General features: G+C 40.6%; 1 protein-coding gene across 3 annotated transcripts in view; it reads left to right on the top strand.

The window, feature by feature from the left end:
- The window catches only part of DHX32 (DEAH-box helicase 32 (putative)), a 60974-nt gene that overhangs the window by 14031 nt on the left and 23677 nt on the right, over window positions 1–23266 (top strand). For all 3 annotated transcript variants that reach the window (XM_008057986.2, XM_021712305.1, XM_021712304.1), the window contains 2 exons: window positions 10264–10457; window positions 18968–19340. In XM_008057986.2, coding sequence (XP_008056177.1) covers window positions 10264–10457; window positions 18968–19340 — 567 coding nt within the window. The remainder of the gene's footprint in view (window positions 1–10263; window positions 10458–18967; window positions 19341–23266) is intronic.

Raw genomic sequence — 23266 nt, 5'->3', positions numbered from 1 at the left:
CGGGCTCAGTGCATCCACTCACCTCAGCCTCCCAAAGGTGCGGGATTACAGGCTGAGCCACCGAGCCCGGCGGCAATAAGTATTTTTATTATGAAATTCATTTATAGATTTTATCTTATGACAGAAGAATTAGGGTAGACAAAGATAATCTAATAGAATCTCTTCATTTTTCAGAGAAGAAAACTGTGGTCCAGAGGGATCTGATAATTTGTCTATCTAATATCAGTAGCTTTCTGAATTGGAATTAAAAACTTTTCACTATACATTGTTGCTTCCAAGTTGTTTATGAGCCTCTGCTGCTTACTTGCTTTCAAGGTAATTTGAAGAGAGGAGGGCTTTGATGATAGGTGCTTTTAAATCTGATTTATAGCTGCTTGTATCATGGATTTATTATGATTTATTCTTTGTTATGATGAGTTATTGTTGTAACAAATTATTTACGTTTACAAGAAGTAATGGTGAGAACTGAGTATAATTTTTCTAGTGTCTGTGGACAAATAACAAGTTTTTAAAATATTTAAGTTTTTATTTTGCAGTAATTTCAGACTTACAAAAAAGTTGCAAAAGTAGTATAAAGATGTTCCATATATTTTTCATCCAGACTCCCCAAATGTCATAGTTTACAGCATTTGCTGTATCATTCCCTCCCTCCCTGCCCCCTCCACACATACACACATATTATTTTCCTTGAACCTCTTAAGAGTAAATTGAGGGTTGGGCGTGGTGGCTCAAGCCTGTAATCCCAGCACTGTGGGAGGCTGAGATGAGGGAATTACCCGAGCCCGCAGGTTCGAGAACAATCTGGGCAACTTGGCGAGACCTCAACTCTGCAATAAACCAAAAAATTACCCTGACGTGGCAACACGTGCTTGTAGTTCAGGCTACTGGGAAGGCTAAGGTGGAAGGATCGCCTGAGCCCTGCAGGTCGACACTGGGGTGGCTGTGAACGTGCCACTGCCCTCCAGCCTAGGCGACAGTGAGACTCCAACTCAAAAAAAATATAAAAATAAAGAGTAAGTTGAGGACATGATGCCATTTGCTCCAAATACTTCAGAGAGTATTTGGTTTAAAGAAACATAACAAAAAACAGTGCATAATTATACTATAATTATAAAAATCTAGAATGTAATGTTGATATCTTGTTATTTTCTAATTTCTCAACATTCACATTTAATTAATTTCCCACTAATGGCCTTTATAATAACAGAAAGCAAATTTTCTAGTCCAAACTCTAAGCCAAAAATTATGCTACATCTTATTTTCATTTTTAAAGTCTCCTATAATCTGAAATAGCTCCTTAGTCTCTCCTTGACTTTCATGACCTTGACTCTTTTTTTTTTTTTTTTTGAGTTGGAGTCTGACTCTGTCGCCCAGACTGGAGTGCAGTGGCCACTCCCGGCCACCGCAGCCTCTACCTGCTGGGCTCCGGCTATCCTTCCGCTCAGCCTTCCAAGTAGCTGGAACTGAAGGCATGCGCTACCACACCTGGCTAGTTTTTTGATTTATTGTAGAGATGGGGTCTCGCCAAGTTGCCCGGGTGGGTCTCGAACCCGCAGGCTCAGGAAATCCAGACCTTGACATTTTTGAAGAGCACAAGTTAGTTATTCTGTAGAATGTCCCTCAGAATGTGCCTGATGTTTCCTTATGGTTACATTCAGGCTTTGCATCTGTGGCAGGAAGACTACAGAAGTGTTGTAGTGTCCTTAGGGTATCATATCCTTAAAGCACAGGTTGTTGGTTTTTTCCTGCTGGTGATGTTAAATGTAATCACTTGGTAAAGTTGTGTTTACCTGGTTCTTTATTGTAAAGTTAATAAAAACACCCCCCCACCCCCAGCATAGTGGCTCACGCCTATAATTCCAGCACTTTGGGAGGCCAAGGTGAGAGTATTGCCTGAGCCCACAGGTTCGAGACCAACCTGGGCAATTTGGCGAGTCCTCATCTCTACAGTAAATAAGCTGGGCATGGTGGCACACACCTGTAGTTCTAGCTATTTGGAAGAATGAGGTGAAAGGATTGTCTGAGCCCAGCAGGTCGAGGCTGCGGTGGCCGTGAGCATGCAATTGCACTCCAGCCTGGGTGACAGAGTGAATCTCCAACTCAAAAATAAATAAATAATAATAATAATAATAATAATAATTCCCCCCCATCATTTAATAATATAACTTGAGACCATGTAAAGTATGCTTCTCATTACACATTCACCTACTAGTGTTAGCATCTTTGGTGATTCTCATCTTGAATTATTACATTGGGGATAGCCAAAGATAATTTTTCTAATTCTGACATGCCTTCTACATTCATTATTTAAAATTTTCCTGCAAGACTGAGCTTTCTCTACTTCATCGTTTATTTATTCATTTACTTATATCAATGTGGACTCATACATTCTTATTCTATGGATTATAATTCATTACCAAGCCTGTTTATTTTATTGCTTAAACTGTTCCTGATGTGGCCAATAGGAATACCCTCGAGATGACTTCTGTGTCCTTCTGGCATGTCCCTAATATTTTTTTTTTTTTTGAGTTGGAGTCTCACTCTGTCGCCCAGACTGGAGTGCAGTGGCCGCTCCCGGCCACCGCAGCCTCGACCTGCTGGGCCCCGGCGATCCTTCCACCTCAGCCTTCCAAGTAGCCGGAATTACAGGCATGCGCTACCACTCCCGGCTGATTTTTTGATTTATTGTAGAGATGAGGTCTCGCTGCCCAGGCGGGTCTCGAACCCGCGGGCTCAGGCAATCCACTCACCTCAGCCTCCCAAAGGCGCGGGATTACAGGCTGGTCCCTAATATTTTTGAGCACTTCTTTGCTTTCTGGCACAGCAAGATGTCCCAGGCTCATCTAGTACATTCCCCATGCCAGTCTAGGAAACAACCTTTTTTTTTCCTCAAGGAGTCCTGGTTCCTTTTAGTGGTAAATTATATTTAGAAACCAAGATCTAGACACAACTTAGACCCATTGCCATTGATTTGTCATTGCTTCTAGGCCACCTCAGTGGACAGAGCAAGGAACTAAATGTGCGTGTCTGTTTATCCACTTACCTGTCTCTGTAACTCTATTTCTCTTTCTGTCTCTAGCTCTCTTTCTCTTTCTCCATTTCTCTATGTGTATTTCTTTCTGTGTATTTTTATTTGTTTATCTCTCATATTGTTGACTTATTTATCTTTCTAACTATGTCTTAAAAACCAGTCAGTCTGTGCTGGGCATGGTGGCTCACTCCTGTAATCCCATCACTTTGGTAGGTGGAGGTGGAAGGATCACTTGACGCCGGGAGTTCAAGATGAACCTGGGAAACATAGCAAGACAAAAAGTATTTTTTTAAAAAATTAGCCAGATGTGGTGATGCACACCTGTAGTTCCAGCTGCTCGGGAGGCTGATGCAGGAGAAATGCTTGAGCCCAGGAGTTGGAGGCTGAGATGAGCCATGGTCATGCCACTGAGCTCTGGCCTGAGCAAGAGAGTAAAACTTGGACAAAAACAAAACAAAACAAAAACACCATGAGTTCATGCTGGTGCCTCTGATTTCAGTTCAGCACTACAGGGTTTATTCTAGCCTTCCTAATTTTCATATTTGTAACTTCTTCTCTATGAGAAACCGGGCTGTCATTTCTCACAATCTTTCCTTGTTTGTTCAGTCTTAGACTACTTATAATGTAGTTTCAGAATTGCTAACCCACACTACAGTTTAAATTAAAAAACAAAACAAAACAGAGTCTCACTCTGTCACCCACTGCAGCCTCGAGCTCAGGAGATCCTTCTGCCTCAGCCTTCCAAGTAGCTGGCGCTACAGATGCACACCACCACACCTGGCTAATTATTTTTTTAAATTTATTGTAGAGAGGGTCTCACCAAGTTGTAATTCTCTCACCTCTGCCTCCCAAAGTGCTGGGATTATAGGCGTGAGCCACCGTGCCTGACTCAGTTTAAAATTTTTAAAAAATATATACTCCTTTGAGTTTTCTTTTACAATCTTTAAGAGTAAGAATTGTTATTATAAGCTGGGCTCGGTGGCTCAACCAGTAATCCTGCGCCTTTGGGAGGCTGAGGTGAGTGGATTGCCTGAGCCTGCGGGTTCAAGACCCGCCTGGGCAACTTGGCGAGACCTCATCTCTACAATAAATCAAAAACTAGCTGGGTGTGGTAGCGCGCGCCTGTAGTTCCAGTTACTTGGAAGGCTGAGGCAGAAGGATCGCTGGAGCCCAGCAGGTCGAGGCTGCGGTGGCTGGGAGCAGCCACTGCACTCCAGTCTGGGCGACGGAGTGAGACTCCAACTCAAAAAAAATAAAGAATTGTTATTATATATTACATCCGTGTATACAACTAGCAATAGTTTCTCTTGTCATTTTTATCTTCTCAGTCATTTCATAAATCATTTTTATTGTCTGTTAATTGGGAAGGTGTATATATCTTCAGAGTGAGAGCAATAAAAACAATGCTCAAATGATGAGAAAATGGGTCTTTTCTAAATGAATTATATAATCGGAGCGTTAGTTGTTTTCTTAATTCTGGAAACGACTTTTTTTTTTTAAGAGTTTGCAAGACTATTTTCTTGTTCCTCGGAGTTTTAAACCTTTCAAGAAAAAGCCTGTCTCAGAGTCAAGCCTGCAAAGATCCTAAGAATTTCATCTCTCTATGGTGCAGATGTCATTAAGGCTATTTGGTGACTGTCTTAGGGACACAGAGCACAATTTCCCATATCGTTATAGAGCCTTTTCTTGTTATTTTTCTGGAGCAGGTTATGAAACTCCTGAGAGGGAAACATGTTTAGGACTATCTATTTTGCTTGCTTCTCCTCTAGATTTTGTCCAAAAATTTTCCACGAATGACTGGGTCAGTAAGATGAATAAGCAAGAAATAACTAAGATTTAAATTAAGAAGCTATATGACATAGAATATCTCTACCTTTATTGACTGAGTAGACCTGTCCACCATTTTCTGCTAGTAGATTCTGCCTGTATTCACTGAAAGCCAAGATATGTGTGAACTGTGTTATCCAGGGCTGTGTGACATTTGACTCAGAAGGGTTCCTTAGTCATGTATCGTGACATACTGGCTCACAGGCTCACGTTGAGTGGGAGGAGCTGCCTTGGGAGCACACTACGGCACAGGTCCTTGCAGGAATGCTGTTAAAGTGATTCATTCCTTTGGGCAAATTGGTGGTCCTTTGGGTTCCTTTCAGTTCATGGTTTCTGTGATCCTGGTACTGAAATAAAAGTGAGTGACTGGGACCTTGACACTAGCTGTAGGATTGGTGATCCTAGGGACTTTAAGAGAAGAATGCAGAAGAGGAATTGGGCCCTCATGGACAGACTAGTGATATAAAGGAAGCACTAAGATTTGTTGAACAAAACAGTAGTAGAATTGGGTCTCCCAGAGGTCCTTTTGTCTCACTTCATATCTTCTTATTGAATGATATCCACTAGGTGAGGTGAAACAATCTCTAGCAGTGGGTGGGAAGGAAAGAAATTTCTACACTAGTGTAACTCACGTGGATGCCGTCTAGCTGGAGTGGCAGTGATTAAGGCCATACACGGATGCATGCTGCTGTTGCTCCCTGGATTCTGATCAGGATCTGGCTGCAGATTCTTAGAGATCTCCCAACAGCCTGCCTGAAGACTCTGGACCCCAGCTCTCCCAGAATCCAGCAGCCCAATTCTGTGCATGCTGCCTGGTGTTGGGAATGGAGCATCTTTGCTTCACCTTCTGAATTTGTACAACTTGTATTAACTATGGTTATTAATTTGAGTTGTTTAAAGCCTTAATATAGATTAGATTTCGATTACCCAGAGGACTCCTCTTACCTACTCTCATAGCAGCAGATTGGCCAGTGTTCCGGTGATTTCCTTTCAAGCAGGAGGTAAGAGCCTGGGGGTGCACGTTCTAGCTGTCCACCCAACGTTGACTGCTTAACTTGCATGGCCCAGAGTTGGTTGAGATGAGCTTGGGACCGAGCGTAAGGCATACATACCTCACTACTTAGGCTGGATACGATCAGTGCATCCTAAATACGGAAAACTGCATTCAGTAAATAGATTGAGAAATATGAAAACATTATTAGGTGAGTTCAGAATGAAAAAATTTAAAGTATTGATTTCTAGGTGGGGAGAGTTTCTAAACCAAATACATTAAATTGAGGCTTTTCAATTGCTAAAACTTTCAGATAAATTGCCTGGTAAATAGAATTATTTTTTTCATTTGTTAAAGGAGCAATTTCCCATTTTTTTCACCACATTGCACAACTTTTGCTAAGTACGCAGTGCTGTTTAAATCACAAAGTGGCCTAGAATTCAGTGTTTCTTTGAAAAAAGCTAAAGCCAAATGATTCGTAGAAAAGGCATATCTGTGTAAACTGTCCCACTTCTGAGTTGCCAACTTGGCAACCACCCTTTCCAGAGTAATGTTTTCTGAATACTAGGGGAGAACATCTTCAGTAGAGAAACTATAGGAGAAACGAAATCTCTAACAGGCATGTAATTCACTGGTGAGGAGACAAAGATACCATCAGGACAGTGAACGAGCTACTGAGTAGTTATAAGAAATGGCAATACCAACAGTGGGTGTAGTCTTTATTGTAAGTGCAGAGAAGGTCCTTGCAAAGCTGTAATCTTAATGTCCCTTGAAATTATGAAATGCTCAAATTATCAACATTTACAGAATATAACTTTTTTCAGCCAATACTTCAAGTTTGCCAAGGAAACAAACCTCAGAATGTGCCTTAGTTTTCCTAGAGTGATTCAGAAGGCATGTAAAACTATAGAGATTCTGACAAATCGGACAGATCATTTCATGTTTCTCTCTTTTCTGATCAGAGATAACCTTTTCAGTTGGCATTTGCATCACTGACTGCTACTGCTCACAAGTAGCTGTTACTGAAAGCAGAGGTACATCATATGTAGTCTGCGTTACAGTTGAGTGGATGCTCTACAAATCAGTTGTGACTTCTGCTCAGCTATTACCTTGACCATATAAGCAAACATTCCTACATTAAGCACAATATGGGTGTGTTCCGTCTTCTTCTGGTAATTTAGAAAGACTGTTCCATTTTGGAATTAATTTATTTGCCTCAATTGCTCTAGTGTGAGGAGGGCAAAAAAGGAAAACCAGGACTGTTGGATTGGTGTATTTATTGTACTTCCAGGCCTGTATGATGTTGACACCATTATAAACATAGTCTAATACTCGATTCTTGAAGAATGTTTTTGTGTGAGTAAGCAGAAACGCAGTCAAAAGAACACAATTTTTAAAAACCAGAAGTGTGGAGAAATGACTCGTAATCGTTGGAATCATGTAGAATTCTGAAGTTTGAAAACAGCTGTCCTGGACTTTTGAATAATAACCAGACTGAGCCTGTTCAACTTTTTTCCCCCTCTCCCACCTTTAACATTTTAGGAACTGGATAGTGTTGTTTCAGCAACAGTTCTAGCTATGTAAAACGGTACTCATTATCGTCATGGTACTGTCCCCTGACACTGCCATGAGGCAAGAAAGAGTAATGAAAAATGTGGACTGCCTGAAAAAGTAATGACTTCCGTTGTTACCTTGTATAAAGATACTCAGAAGCAACTGTGGTGTGGTAGAAATTACACTAGCTGAGAAAGTGGAAGATATGAATCAGCTCTGGCCAAGCTGTTCACTGGCATTATGTAAGCTTGGACAACTCAGCCCTTAAGTCTGTTCCCTCATGTATAAAATGAGGGTGTTGACTTTCGTGTCTTCCAGAGATTCCTTTCATCTCTGAAATTCGGAGCCTGCCATGCCTACCTCTAGCCATGACTTCTCCCTTAGGCTCCTGGTTGGATTTTCAGGTGATCCCAGCATAGCTATACCTGGATGTCCACCTGTCAAGATACCTGAACACTGACCATCTTCTTGATCTCCCTCTTCTCCTAACTTCTCTTTCTTCCCAAAATGATGTTATGCTGCAATTTAGCTTCATTCATTCATTTTATTTTACTTTCCAGTTTCCTGTTGTTATATCATTACTCTAGTATTTTGAGTTAGAAATTTTGGAATATTTGTTTTCTTTCTATGCCTAATTAGTCTGCTAGTGAGTTCTACTTTTGCAATAATTGTTTTTTGGTTTTATTATTTCTCTCCCATGCCTAGTCCTGAGCCTGAGCCTTTTTCTCCCTTCTTTTCAGTTATGATGATGTCCTTATTCATCTATCCACCTAGATACTTATTATCCCTACCATGTGTCCAGTTCTCTGTTAAGTATCAGGGACAAATACCAACCATGCATGTGCAGCTTAATGATACCCCTCTGCAGTGATTCAAACAATTCAACGAGTGGTCTTAATACAACTTGTCACATGAATGATGTTTGAGGTCTTGGCTATGGCCCTAGATATTGGACCCCCTGACATGTAGGGAATCAATTTAAAAGCAAGGATCCAGCAAGAGTAAAAAATTACTTGCTAAGGAACAAGGGAGACAAAATTTTATGTGAATTCTTTGATGATATGATGATTGTGAAACAATTCAAGATAGACTATACAGAATAATAGCATTTTAAGATGTTTGTGTGAAGTACAAGAAATTATTTTATTCATTCAACAAATATTTATGGAATATTTTGTGACCAAGACACATAGGTCACTGTTCTGTCAGTAGTCTAATGGAGGGCCCCGTGAGGGACACTAGGAACAGGTAAGCAACTGCAGGAAGTGTGCTATCTGTCAGGAAATATGCTCTGGAGTGTAATACCTTGAGTCACAACGAGCCCTGTCAAGAAAATGACATGGTAGCTTCGACTTGAGGGATGATTCTTGTTCATTCAACCTGATCGCTTCACAGGTAAGAAAGCTGGAGCTTAGAAAAGTTGTGATTGTCATGAAACGAACTAGTGATAAGACAGCCCCTTGCCTTATCATTTCCTGGTTTCCAGGTTTCCTAAGTGCAGTGTCTTCAACTTCCATCTTTCATAAAGCAAAGTAAGCACTAAGTAAATAATTACCAATACTTTTTAACCTGTTGACAAGGCTGACATCTATCTTAAAATGGAGGAAGTGCATTTGCACTTCCAATTACTGGAATTTGCAGTCTATAGCAGTCATTCATTTTGGAGATATTTATAATTTCTGGTGAGTTAAGTTTATTTTTCATATTACAGTGAGGATTAGAATCTAAGCATCCATAATAAGCCTAGTAAATAGTAGACCTATTAGAAATAATGAGAATTTTTGCAACTGTTACATATCTTAGATCTACTAAAAACACTGGTGGATTAATTTATTTTTTAAGTGCGTGTAACAAAACATAAGTTATTGACAGTGCCTTAAAATTGTGGCATACAAATGAATTCAGTACATCCTACTACAATCATTCTTGTACAGATAAACTTGATAAAAATCAGTTGATACATAACATATTTTAGATAAAGAATTTTTGAAATGAAATGACTCAAGAATGCCCTTGATTGTAATTGACCCCTTTCAAATCTAGGTGGGTTTGTTGATTATCTAACTGTGTTAATTTTTAACTATATTTAGATGATAAATTACCAGAACATTTTAGCTTTTATTACTAGAGAAATGTAAAGTAGGTTTATCTGGATATTTGTTGTGCTCATTAGACTTAAATGTAAATGCTTTAATTTTGATTCACTATTTTTATCTAAATAATATATAAATAAATATATTGAATATAATATATATTTATTTTATTTATATATTTTTATTTGTAAATTATATTTTAATTTAATTTTTAGAATAAAATATAATTTACATTGCTTAAAACATAAGAGCTGATACCAGAAGCTGCAGCCTCAAACTTCTGGGCTCTGGTGATCTTTCCGCCTCAGCCTCCCAAGTAGCTGGCACTACAGGTACATGCTGCCATGCCTAACTAATATTTTTATTTTTGGTAGAGACAGGGTTACTAAGTTACCCAGGCTGGTCCCAAACTGCTGGAATTATGGTCTTGAGCCAACGCACCTAGCCTGATGGCGCTTTCTTATAACCAGAAAGAAAATACAATAATCTATAAATATGTTGATCTTTTCAGAAACACAGTTGAGGTTAAAAAAATTGTTTCATTTTGTCCTTTATTTTTATCTGCCTTTTAAAAAATTTTATTCACTAGTAATTATGCATAAAATGGATTGTTCAGTTTCAGTAACAAGATATAATATAGCCCACTGGTAATTCACTGATGAAAGAAAAAAATCATTTATAAAATGAACCCGACTATAAGAGGGAACTAGCCCTTGTTTTCTGTTTTCAGCGGGAGCTGATCCTGTCTCATTTTCTTCCTGTTAAAGGTTCCTCAGTGGTGTGCTGAATATTGCCTTTCCATCCACTACCAGCACGGAAGTGTGATATGCACCCAGGTCCATAAGCAGACTGCGGTCCAGCTTGCCCTGCGGGTAGCAGACGAAATGGATGTAAACATTGGTCATGAAGTTGGCTATGTGATCCCTTTTGAAAACTGCTGTACCAGTGAAACAATCCTGAGGTTGGTTTTTTGGGGGTTATCCGCTCCCTGCTGATGATTCTTGTCTTAGGTTCTACAATCCTAAAAGAACATTTTTCTTGCATTCTACATGTCAGGCATCTGTGCTGTGTAGTAATAACTGATCTCTCTGTCAACAGCCTGACACGCATCAGTTGTCTTCCCACACTGGCATCATCAGAGATTCTTTGTCTAAATTCCTTCCATTCGAATCCACTGATAAACCTTGAACAGTTGCTGTTGTTCTTTTGGTTTGTACTAGGATGAAAAAGAAATAAATCCCTGTGCTTTCTGTCTTTGTGGTGGCACAGATTGAATTGGGGAATACATTTGAGGGGAAAAAAAGTAAAAAAAGAAAAAATAAACTCTTTCCGTGCCTCCCATAATTCTTAGGGGAAAGTTACAGCTTGTTAGTTTGCCCCTCCCCCGCCAACTTTCAAGCTTGTACTTGGAGAGTTCTGCCTCATGCTGGGTCCATATCGTTACCCGTGTGACAGCCACATGCATACCTGGAGCTTCTGTACGCCCCATGCGTCCACACTTACGTGCCTGTAGACCTGCCATTCCCTGCGCTTAGAATGCCTGTGCCTCTTCTGGGCCTGGCTGAGTCTTCCTAGTCACTCACACAGTGCAGGAGTCACTGATTCCAGGAAAGCTTCCCTGACCCTCCAGGAATATAAATTAGAAAACCCTCTGCTGTGCCTTGTCAGATTGGTTTCTACCTCAATTGTGAACGTTTGGGTCCGTGTTTTTCCAACTGTACTTTTCAGAGTCATACAGGTTCCAAAGAGCCTTCCCTGTGGCTACCACGAGATGCGGTATGTTGAGCTGTTTAGCTGTTTTGTGAGCCTGCCTTTGAACAAAGGTTCTGAGAGCTTGATACAAAGAAGAAAAAAGAAAGTATAAAGGAAAAATAAATGGGAAAAGAATCACTGCTCTAGGCCATTGCCTCTCAAGCGCTTTTATGTCATAACCCTCACAGAAAGTGATAGTATCTGTTTAGTACCTCAAAGAAATGCTTAAAGCTGCCTGCAGCCCGAGGTGACCATCTCATGGGCTTCAGCCACCCTAGGTGCTACCTGACCATGCCAGGAGCCAAGGAGATAAGTATCTTGGGGTCAGTATTTCTGCTTCTTTGTAACCCACTTGTGTGGCATACCTGCATGTCTTGGCACACCATTTGGGAAACTCTGCTTTAGTATAACAAGATATATGCATACTCATATCCCTGGTGTCTGCTGTGCTTGGCCCATAGAGTATGTTTCATAAATTGGAGAGTGGAAGGAAGGAGTGTTGCCTTGTCACAGCTAGCTGCTGCAGACTCTGGTGCAGTTCTGTTTCCTATTCAGAAGGTCCATGGAGCTCATGTGGTTTGTGCTAAGCTGTTTTCTCTCAAATGTTTAACTTCAGAAACAGAAGACAATGAGTCTTCAAGCTATAGTGTCACACCATAGGGAATCTTTAGACTCGAACTTCTTAAAGATATATTACCTTCTGCTTTTATAACAATGATGTCCCTGAGTCACTAAATTAGTATATATTTATAATATAAACTATTATGGGCCAAGCGCTGGGGTTTACGCCTCTAATCCCAGCACTTTGAGAGGCTGAAGCAAGAGGATTGCCTGACCCCAGGAGTTCAAGACCAGCCTGAGCAACATGGCTAGACCTTGTCTCTGCAAAAAACAAAAAGTTAACCAGGCTTGGTGGTGCATGCCTGTAGTCCCAGCTACTTGGTAGGCTAAGGTAGAGGGACCACTCGAGCCCAGGAGGTCCAGGCTGGGGTGAGTCGTGATTGTCGCTGCACTCCAGCCTAGGTGGCAGAGACCTTGACTCGAAAAGAAAAAAAATGCTTATTATGTAAACGGTATGTAAGTGGTCCAAAAGAAACATAAAAACCTCCTTGTGTCTTAGGAATTCACATACTAGTTGAAGAGCTACACAGGGCAAGACATATGACCATGAAAGGGTGAGAGATTCCCAAGCTTAGCAGATTCATTTTATATTTTATACATTTTAAAGTAGCACTTTCGGCTGGGCACAGGTCACTCACGCCTGTAATCCCAGCACTTTGGGAGGTGGAGGTGAGAGGATTGCCTTAGTTCGAAACCAGCCTGAGTAACATGGTGAGACTTTGTCTCTACAATAAATTAAAAAATTAGCTGGGCGTGATGGTGTACGCCTGTGGTTCCGGCACTTGGAAGACTGAGGCAGAAGGATTGCCTGAGCCCAGCAGGTTGAGGCTGCAGTGGCTGTGAGTGTGCCACCGTACTCCAGCCTGGGTGACAAAGTGAGACTGTGCAGTATGCTTTGTGTGTTTAACGGTTTTGTGAGCTTTCATCTGAAAAAAGTAAATAAATAAAAAATAAAGTAGCACTTTGAATGGTCATGTTTTAAAGTAAATGATGAGTCAGCCTCGGTGGCTCAGCCTGTAATCCCGCACCTTGGGAGGCTGAGGTGAGTGGAATGCCTGAACCCACAGGTTCAAGACCCTCCTGGGCAACTTGGCGAGACTTCACCTCTACAGTAAATAAAAAAAATTAGCCGAGTGTGGTAGCACGCACCTGTAGTTCCAGCTACTTGGAAGACTGAGGCAGAAGGATTGCCAGAGCTCAGCAGGTCGAGGCTGCGGTGGCCAGGAGCGGCCACTGCACTCCAGTCTGGGTGACAGAATGAAACTCCTACTCAAAAAAAAAAGGAAATGATGGCTCTGACTGGTTATAAAATTAATGTATCTATTTTTATATATTTAATGACTATCTATACTTTGAAAACCCTATGGAAAGACTCTTAGATATAGTCATTTTTAAAATAAAATATTATAAGTTTTTCTCTTAATACAGGACCAGATGTGCGCGCGCGCACGCACGCACGCACACACACGCACACACACAGTCGGGGACCAGAAAAACAACCCAGAATTTATTTATAAAAAATTGTGGACCAAGTGCAGTGGCTCAAGCCTGTAATCCCACACTCTGGGAGGCAGAGGTGAGAGAATTGCCTGAGCCCACGGGTTCAAGAACGGGCAACTTAGCAAGACCTCATCTCTACAAGAAATCAAAAAATTAGCCAGGTGTGGTAGTGCATGCCTATAGTTCCAGCTACTTGGAAGGCTGAGACAGAAGGATCGCCGGAGCCCAGCAGGTCAACGCTGGGGTGGCTGTAAGCATGCCACTGCACTCTATCCTAGGCGACAGAGTGAGACTCTAACTCAAAAAAAAATTGTGTATTTATTCTTACATGTTTAAACCTTAGTCACTTTCAGAGTACTCTTTGTTTAATGCAATACACCTATTGAGATTCTTCTCCAACCACTCAGAACAGTTTTTAAACTTGTCAATTTTGATTCCTTTTAGTGCTTCTGCTGTTTTTTGTTTCACCTCTTCCACATCAGCAAAACGTTTCCCTCTGAGGACGTTTTTCATCCTGGGAAACAAAAAAAAAGTCACTCGGGCGAGATTGGATAATGCACCAGGGTCATGCCATTGCTGGCCAAGAAATGCTGAACACACAGTGTGGTGGCTGAGCTGGTAAATCACCCATCGTGAAATGGGCAAACAAGTTGACAGACTCTCCCCCCAAAAAAAACAAAACTCATTGAAGCTGAACGCAACCTCCAACAACACTAGATGATACACTGATGCCAATGTGTTCCTAGAACACTTACCTATCAAGGAAGCCTCGGTACTACGAGAGGCCCACCCTCCAAAAAATAATTACCTTTTTATTGTCCGCCCCCCCACACACATTCATACACACACACACACACACACACACACACACTTTTTTTGTTGTTGTTGAGAAAACCACAAAGAGAAATAATTGTGGGAAAATCTAATAATGTCAGAGTAATTCTGCCTGCCTCACCTCTTAAATATCTCTCATAGTCAGGCGTGGTAGCTCCATACCTATAATCCTAGCACTTAGGTAGGCTGAGGCAGGAGAATTGCTTGAGCCCAAGAATTGAAGGCTATAGTGAGCTGTGATCATGCCACTGTACTCTAGTCTGGGTGACAGAATGAGACCCCCAACTTAAAAAAAAAAAAAGCCAGGTGTGGTGGCTCAAGCCTGTAATCCCAGCATTTTGGGAGGCCAAGGCAAGAGGATGGTCTGAGTCTAGGGGTTTGAGACCAGCCTGGGCAACTTGGCGAGACCTCGTCTCTACAATAAAACACAAAAACTAGCCGGGCATGGTGGTGTGCGTCTGTAGTTTCAGCTACTTGGAAGGCTGAGGCAGAAGGATCGCCTGAGCCCAGCAGATCAAGGCTGCGGTGGCCATGAGCGTGCCACTGCACTCCAGCCTGGGTGACAGAGTGAGACTCGGACTCAAAAAAAAATTCTCATGTGTTAGACTTGGGATTGTTTTATTGTGAAAAACCCAAGCATTCAATTTTGGCAGCCAAAGGATTACACTTTATGGTAAAGTATTTTTAGTTTTGGTCTGTATGTAGTGTTTCTTTCTTGACATGGACATTAGCTTCGGTTGTGGTCGGTTGAAGCACAGAGTCATCTCTTGAGATGGGTAGAAAGCAGTCACCTGCAGAGGCCCCTGCAGGCTTGTTTCTTTCTGCCATTGCTGGGCTGCCTTGTTCTCTTGTTTTTATATCTTCACTTTACAATTACTCTTGTCACTGGACATAGTACATCCCGTGCTACCATGACATTCCCCCAGAACCAGTGCAGAGTCAGGAGATGCTCTGCCACATTGTTGCAAACAAGGTTTGAGTTGCAGGAAAGAGGCCCAAACTATTAAAAAGTCCCCTGTGATAAAAGAAAGCAATGCCTGTTTTGCTTCCTTGGCATTCAGTGCTCTGAAGACGCCAGGTGACTGCAAAATGGGTGTCTCCACCACTTTCTAACTTGTCACCTCATACAAGTCACCTGACCTCTCTGCTTGTCTCCTGATCTGAAAAATGTAGACGGTTCATTAATGTACTTGCTCAGAGGGTTGTTGTGAGTTCTAAATTAGTTAATATATGTGACTGATACACAGTGTATGTATGTGGTAGCTATTTTTATAATTATAATGGTAACTATTATAAGCAGATTCATTTCCCTGGCTAGCTATAATTTTGAATAAGCTCAGATTGAATAGCTATTTAAATCAGATGATCTGAGGTTGATTATTGATTAACAGAAGGTAATGATTTATATTTGATATTGTCTTTTTCACTTTCTTTGTAACCTCTTAGTATATAATCTATCAGATACATAATAGGCATTTAGTAAAGCTGTCTTTACGTCTATCACCACTTTTTTTGAATACTTATATATAACAATTTAGTTATTCTTTAAGCTTTTTTTGAAACAGTGGCTACCTGAATATTATATACCTAAAATAATCTTTCTGAACTACATATCAAAATATCTTCTAAAAGTGATTAATAGCTGGGTGTGGTGGCTCACGCCTATAATCCCAGCACTTTAGGAGGCAGAGGTGAGAGGATTGCCTGAGCTCAGGGGTTCGAGACCAGCATGAGCAACATGGTAAGACCTCGTCTCTATAATAAACCAAAAAAATTAGCCAGGTGTGGTCGCACGCATCTGTAGTTCCAACTACTTGGAAGGCTGATGCAGAAGAATCGCCTGAGCCCAGCAGGTCGAGGCTGCAGTGGCTGTTAGTGTGCCACTGCTCTCTTGGCTAGGTGACAGAGTGAGACTCTGACTCAACAAAAAAAAAAAAAAAAAAAGAAATGATTCATAGGTTTCAAATAGTGATCTTATTGATTTTGAGAACTGAAAGGTTCTCACATTTTCATTAAGAGCAAACTCAATATGCATAATTTTAGAAAATATTAATACAACTTTTAGGCCAGGCACAGTGGTATGTACCTGTAATCCCGGCTACTTAGGAGACCGAAATAGAAGGATTGCTTGCTCAGTAGTTCAAGATAAGCCTGAACAACCTAGTTAGACATTTCAAAACAAAACAAAAAAACTTTGAATTAAATTTTATTATATTCTTAGCTTTTAGAAATTTAATCTTAATGTAAAACATAAACTACATTTCCTGAAACCTTGGCGGTGTGTCTCTTTATTTTTTACATAGTTATTAGTAACTGCACTTTTTAAAGCGTTGTATACATAATGTCTTGTTAACATAAAGAAATACATCTTTGTGTTATATAGGAAAAAAATATAGGTTTGTATAGTAAGTTTTAGAATTGAGCCTTCATTATTCCCTTAGTACTTTGTAATCCTCTGGAAGGCCAGGCCTTGCTTGCTGAGTCTACTAGAATTTTAAATAAGTTACCATCTCTCTTTTTAACTAAGCCTAGAGATATTTATATAACACGTATACCTCCTCACCTTGTATCATTACACCCTGCTAATTAACCTTAACAAAAGATGATCTGAAAGCTAGATTTCAATGCATCTGTTTGTGTCGTGCACAGAGTGTGATACTGTGGTATTCAAGATGCTTTTTTTAAAGTTTGAGAGAAGGAATGATCAACAATTTATCATGGCTCATTTGGTAAGACAAAGAATGAGAGCGTGTATGAAAAGAAAGGCAGAGAGCAGACACAATGATCTCATAAAGGTACGGAGAGGAAGGACATGGACTTTATTACCAAAACCGTGGAGGCCAGGGAAACAGTTTTTTTAATTTGACCATGACATAAGATGGAACAGATCCAGGTTTAAGTCTTGACTCTATCCCTGGCTTTGTGACCTTGGGCGGGACTTAACCTTTCTGAACTTCAGTCTTCTCATTTACAACTGAGTACTAGTCATGGGGTAGTAATGTCTATCGTAAAGGTTTATTCTGAAGGTTAAATGAGAAAATGTGTGCACCAGCACAATGACTGGCACACACTGGGATCTTATTAAAAGTTCATTTCCTTCCTTTTCTTTCTTCCTTGAAAAGGGTCGCTTGAAGACTGTGTCAGCGTCCCCAGAATCACCCCAGGCTCAATGATTTGCTAGGAGGATTCATAGAATTCAGCATATAGTTTACAAGTAAGATTTATTTCAGTGACAGGATACAAAGCAAAATCAGCACAGGGAAGTGGTGGACAGGGTGATGTTTAGAGGAAACCGGGCATGCGCTTCCAAGAGTTCTCACCCAGCAGAGTCACAAAGAATGCACTTAATTCCTTCATGAGTTATGACAAACATGAAGTAGTGTCCTACCAGGGAAACCCATTAGAGACTCAGTGCCCAGGGTTTTTATTGAGAGCTGGTAACATAGTCACCCTCTGCCAGTATGTTCCCAAATTCCAAACTCCCAGAAGGAAAGCAACGTTCAGCATAAACCATGTTGCTTGTAAATAGTTTAAGCACAGTGTGCTACTGTCAGTTCTAGGAATGGTGAGAGCCCTTCCCAAATCTGTGTTCCCCAAATGCCAGCCAAGGGCCAACCTTGCAAGCAAGCCTTTCTAAGGACAGTAGTCCCAGAAATGCTGCATGCAAGGATAAATACAAGTAAATATCTTAAATGGGTAGAAAACATATAGGATTAGTTTCTTCAGTCAGCAATACAGGTAAGTATGTAAATAGCGTCAAATATTTGCATGCAGCTGAATGACTAGTAGATGGTTATTTTTTTGAAATATGATCCCAAGAACTACTGGAAAATTCCTTTAAATGACTAATGATCCCTTCCCTCTCTAGGAATTCTAGCCAATTTGTATGCTTCCCTTGAATAGGTGGTTACTTTTTAGATACATTTATTTGATTATTATTTGAGCAACATTTCAGACTTGTTGAAGTTAGCATCTTGGTGCTATTATCTCCCACAGTGCATCACCAATCCTAACAGTGGGCTAGCCAAGTCATGAGCCTGAGCCAGGATAGTCATTCTTGTATCCTTTCCTTCAGAAGTGTATGCTTTTACTCAAAATTCTTTAACTGATGAAAGAGAGGGGATAAAAACTGACAAGGTGTTTCACGATACTACTTTTTTGTTGACAAAGCTCAGGGCAGCCAGGCTTGGTGGCTCAGCCTGTAATCCTGCACCTCTGGGATTGCCTGAGCCTGCGGGTTCGAGACCCGCCTGGGCAGCGAGACCTCATCTCTACAATAAATTAAAAAAAAAATAATCAGCCGGGCGTGGTAGCGCATGCCTGTAATTCTGGCTATTTACAAGGCTGACATGGAAGGATCACCGGAGCCCAGCAGGTCGAGGCTACAGTGGCCGGGAGCAGCCACTGCACTCCAGTCTGGGCAACAGAGTGAGACTCCAACTCAAAAAAAAAAAATCTCGGGGCAAATATTAAGTGCAGCTCTTGCTGATATTTGTAATAAATATTTAGGCAGAGGTCTTTAACCTAGGGTTCCATGATGGTCTTTGGGATTGTTCATGAACATATACAAACTAGGTGTAAATTGTGTATTTTTCCGTGTTGCAGGTCTGCAGATTTTGTCATCTTCAAGGAATCTTGACTGCAGTAAAGATGTAGAATAACTGATTTAGAGAAAAGGATATAGAAAAGGCATCTTTGTCATTAGGAAGTTCTTTGCATGACTTTGTATAAGAATATTCTAACTTTAATGTTTCTTCTTTATAGGTATTGTACTGATGATATGTTGCAAAGAGAAATGATGTCCAATCCTTTTTTGGGTAGCTATGGGGTCATCATCCTAGATGATATTCATGAAAGAAGCATTGCGACTGATGTGTTACTTGGACTTCTTAAAGATGTCTTGCTAGCAAGACCAGAACTGAAGCTCATCATTAACTCCTCACCTCACCTGATCAGCAAACTGAGTTCTTATTATGGAAACTCGCCTCTCCTAGAAGTGAAAAATAAGCACCCTGTGGAAGTTGTGTACCTTAGTGGGGCTCAAAAGGATTCTTTTGAGTCTATTTTACGCCTTATCTTTGAAATTCACCACTCGGGTGAGAAGGGTGACATTGTGGTCTTTCTGGCCTGTGAACAAGTAAGTAATATTCTAACCTAACTGAGTAATAAGGTGTTTCATTTGGGAAACTTTTAATAACAAACAGGTTTCACTTTGCTAATTAGCCGTTTAAATATTTGGTTCTGCCGGGCGCAGTGGCTCATGCCTGTAATCCCAGTCCTTTGGCAGGTAGAAGTGAGAGAATTGCCTGAGTCCAAGGGTTTGAGACCAGCCTGGGCAACTTGGCGAGACCTCATCTCTATAATAAATCAAAAAATTAGCTGGGTGTGGTGGCGGACACCTGTAGTTCCAGCAACTTGGAAGACTGGGGCGGAAGGGTCGCCTGAGCCCCGTGGGTCGAGGCTGTGGTGGCTGTAAGCATGCCACTGCACTCCAGCCTGGGCGACAGAGTGAGACTCCAACTCAAAAGAAAAAGAAAAAAAAAATGTGTGTGTGTATATATATATATTTGGTTCCATCATACCTCATTCAATAGAACCTGTGTGAAAGGAGAACAAGGAATTGTTTCTAAAATCACATGCAGTTCTGAAAACAAAGATAGGGTGAAGCCTCTTGAGGAGTTTGTAGAAATGATCTCCAGAACCAACTTCCTTCCACCTGGTTCAGACCAGATAGTGGGCGGCGCTGGATGCAAAGCTGGTTCTACTCATGCGTGCTGCAGGTTGTCTTCTCTTAGTACTGTAGACCCACACTGACTGTCATCACACTGGGATGCCTCCATTGTGGCCAGGCACACTTGTTGGAGATCAGGAATACAACCTAAGCACTGGCATAGAGTTAAGATCATTTCCCACAAATCTCTGTGATAGTCAGCGGGGTATGAAACAAAAAGTATAATTTAGAGTCCACCCCAGAAGGCCATTTCCCCAGACAGGGGCTCCCTTGCTTAAAAGATGAGTGAAAAAATTTTAATCTCAGATTTCTTGAAAACCTCTTCCAAATGATCAGAAATGTACAACTGAGCATCTTTTCCATTCGGTTTTGGCTTTTATATAGTCAAGGTGTCGTTTGAGGTTGCATTTTTTAAAAATTGCAGCTACACTGGCCTTAACTTCTTTCTTTACCACTCTGTCGGCTGAATCTAAAAGCCCCCAGGATCTCCAGAATTAGACCTCTATTCTTGGAGACTAATTGCCTGATCTTTTCTCCCCTTCTGTTTTGTCATTTACAGAGTAAAGGCACTAGTTTTTGGACCGTGACCCAAAGATATAGTGGTTTTAGTCATTAAACAGAAACCATAAAGGAAATTGTTTGTTATAGGCTGAGCTACCAGCTGAACAAACACAAGTATCTCAGCTCTCTATCAAAGCCTTTTCATAAGTATCCACATGCTTTCAGAAATACTTGCAGATGTATTTGTTCTGTTTTATATTCAAAGCATAAAGGATGACTGATTCTTTTAGCTTTAGGAACTTTAGTTTTCTAAACTCAAATTTTATCTATTTCTAAATTCTTTAAGTAATTTAAAATCTCAAATGTATAACCGCGTGTTGATTGTTTTTTGTGTGTAGATGATATACGTTTTCTTGAATAGTAAATCTTCTACCAATGACAGTGATTTATTCTATTATTATCTCCCATCCTGCATGATTCAAGATATTTAAGAAAGTCTTAAGGAAAGTAATTCAATAATTAAGGAGAGGATTTATTGAAATTAATTAGAGGTTCTCAGTATAACTGGGTGAAGTCTAAGGAAGGGGGAAGAATGGCAAAATTAGAAATCTAAAATATTTGAGAGTGAGAATTGCCAAGTGAAAAACACATTTTTCTCTTCTGCAAAGTTAAAAAGTATAATTAAGACTTACAGGACGAGTAGTAATCTTTTAAGTTAGAGTAAACCAAAATTCCAGAATGGATTTTTGGAAAGTAAAGGTCAAAACAGAATTGGGGTTGGGGTGGTCTTAGAGTATTTGATTATAAGTTTAATATTAGTGACAATTTAGGGCAGAGACTTTCAAACTGTCAAACTTTAGAAATTGCATTATTATTTAGGCCAGCAGTGGAAACTATAAAGTCAGCAGGACTTAGAAAGCTAGCTGGAAAGGCACTTCCTATTAAGAAGCCATCAGTCTTGAAATCTTAAAAGTGATAGTGCCATAAAAGCTACAGGAGGATTTTGCAGTTCTGAACCTCTGTGGTCCAGGCCTAGCACTGAGTCTTCTGAGGGTCAGCTCCTCAATGTCCAAGGCTCAGTAGCAGATCTTGCCTGTGAGTGGGCAGCAGCCCAGCCACTGACCTTTTGCTGGCTTCAAAAGACCTTACCTGGGAACCAGTTTTTTCCCCTCACAATTCAGCCCCAAGTTCTACAGGTGTTACCTGGTTTTTCTTGCTCCATCTACCACCTACCAAACTGAACTCCATTCAGTATACTGATAGACTTTTCTGTTTTACTCCTTTTGTTAGGATCCACCGTTAAGATCTTTTCTCTTATGGTCTTAGAATTTGTCTGTCTTGCTCTGAAACCCATGCTAACAGCTATGATCATTTTCCGCCCATCTAGGCTACTTGAAGCTTTCTTGACTTCTATATAAAACTTTAAAACCTACCATCGCACTGAAATATAATATGAAAACAAACCCAACCAGTCTAATAGAAATGTACTGATTGTCATTTTAAAAATTTTAATAAGTACATTTTAAATTGCAGCAATATTCTCAGCATTTTATTTTTGGTGAACCAGTTAATGTATTCACATTAGTTGTGTCACCTTTTCTATAATCACTTGCTTAGCACCATAGCTGCTATGAATTAACCTCCATAATTCACATGCTGTATGTCCTGGTACTTAATTGAGACTTGAGTCCTGAATGTTTCCAGTGTGTTGTTCCTTATTACTTAACTACCTTCTTTTTTTTGAGTTGGAGTCTCACTCTGTCTCCCAGACTGGAGTGCAATGGCACGCTTACGGCCACCGCAGCCTTGACCTGCTGGACTCAGGTGATCCTTCCACTTCAGCCTTCCAAGCAGCTGGAACTACAGGTGTGCGCCACCATGCCCAGCTGATTTTTTGATTGATTGTAGAGATGCGGCCTCATCGACTTGTCCAGGCTGGTCTCGAACCTGTGAGCTCAGACAATCCTCTCATTTCGGCCTCCCAAAGTGCTGGGATTATAGCACGAGCCACCATGCCTGGCCTACTTGACCACCTTTTAACCTGAAAACAAAAAGTGGAAGACATTAAACCGAGAACATAAGTTGAGATTTGTGAAAATATCTAGGCAGATTAGGGCGCAATAATAAGCTGTCACAAAGAATGTGTCATTGGGCTGGGAAATGTTCTATGCAGTTGTGGATCTTCTTTCATTTTGGGGGGCTGGATACCTGCTGGGCAGCTTTCTTCAGTGAGTGTTGCTCTGCAGCTGGCCCGATGGTTATAGGAAAGTCCCACATATGTAAATGAACTGTGTACACTGAATAAGAATCAAGGACATGAGTAAACAAAATGTATGAAGTACCAGATGCATATTTTTAACTTATTTCCCTCCAGATTCTGAAGATTATGATCTCAAAGCCCTATATCAACTGTGCTTGAGGAGTTTACACTATTAACTTTTTCCATTTCTATTTTGCTCTGCTTTTTTCCTTCTGAAGTTTATAAAATTATTTTTGTTTTTCCCATTTGGAACAAAATTCAACATTAGAACCCACCTGAAATACAGCCAGGTCACTTATTTGGAATAGTATTAGACTGAAAAAGAATCCACCTACAACTAAAAAGTTTTAGCCACTAGAGCCAAATGAAAAGTTAGTGATCAAAATTACTTTTTCAGAGGTATTCTGAGGTAATCAGAGTAAATATTTCAATGCAGTTTGAAAGTTTATTTTGATAGGAAATTGCTCTTGAGTAGGCTTCTGGAATTTCGTTTCCAAATCCGAGTCGTCTGTTAAGTTCTACCTGTGAGAAGCTTGCTAGATGGACTTATCCAGGAGGAATGAAGGCATAT

This window comes from Carlito syrichta, unplaced genomic scaffold (genome assembly GCF_000164805.1).
Source record: "Carlito syrichta isolate Samal-C Ts95f unplaced genomic scaffold, Tarsius_syrichta-2.0.1 Scaffold303179, whole genome shotgun sequence".
Taxonomy (NCBI): domain Eukaryota; kingdom Metazoa; phylum Chordata; class Mammalia; order Primates; family Tarsiidae; genus Carlito; species Carlito syrichta.
This window is presented reverse-complemented; position numbering and strand designations above follow the sequence as displayed.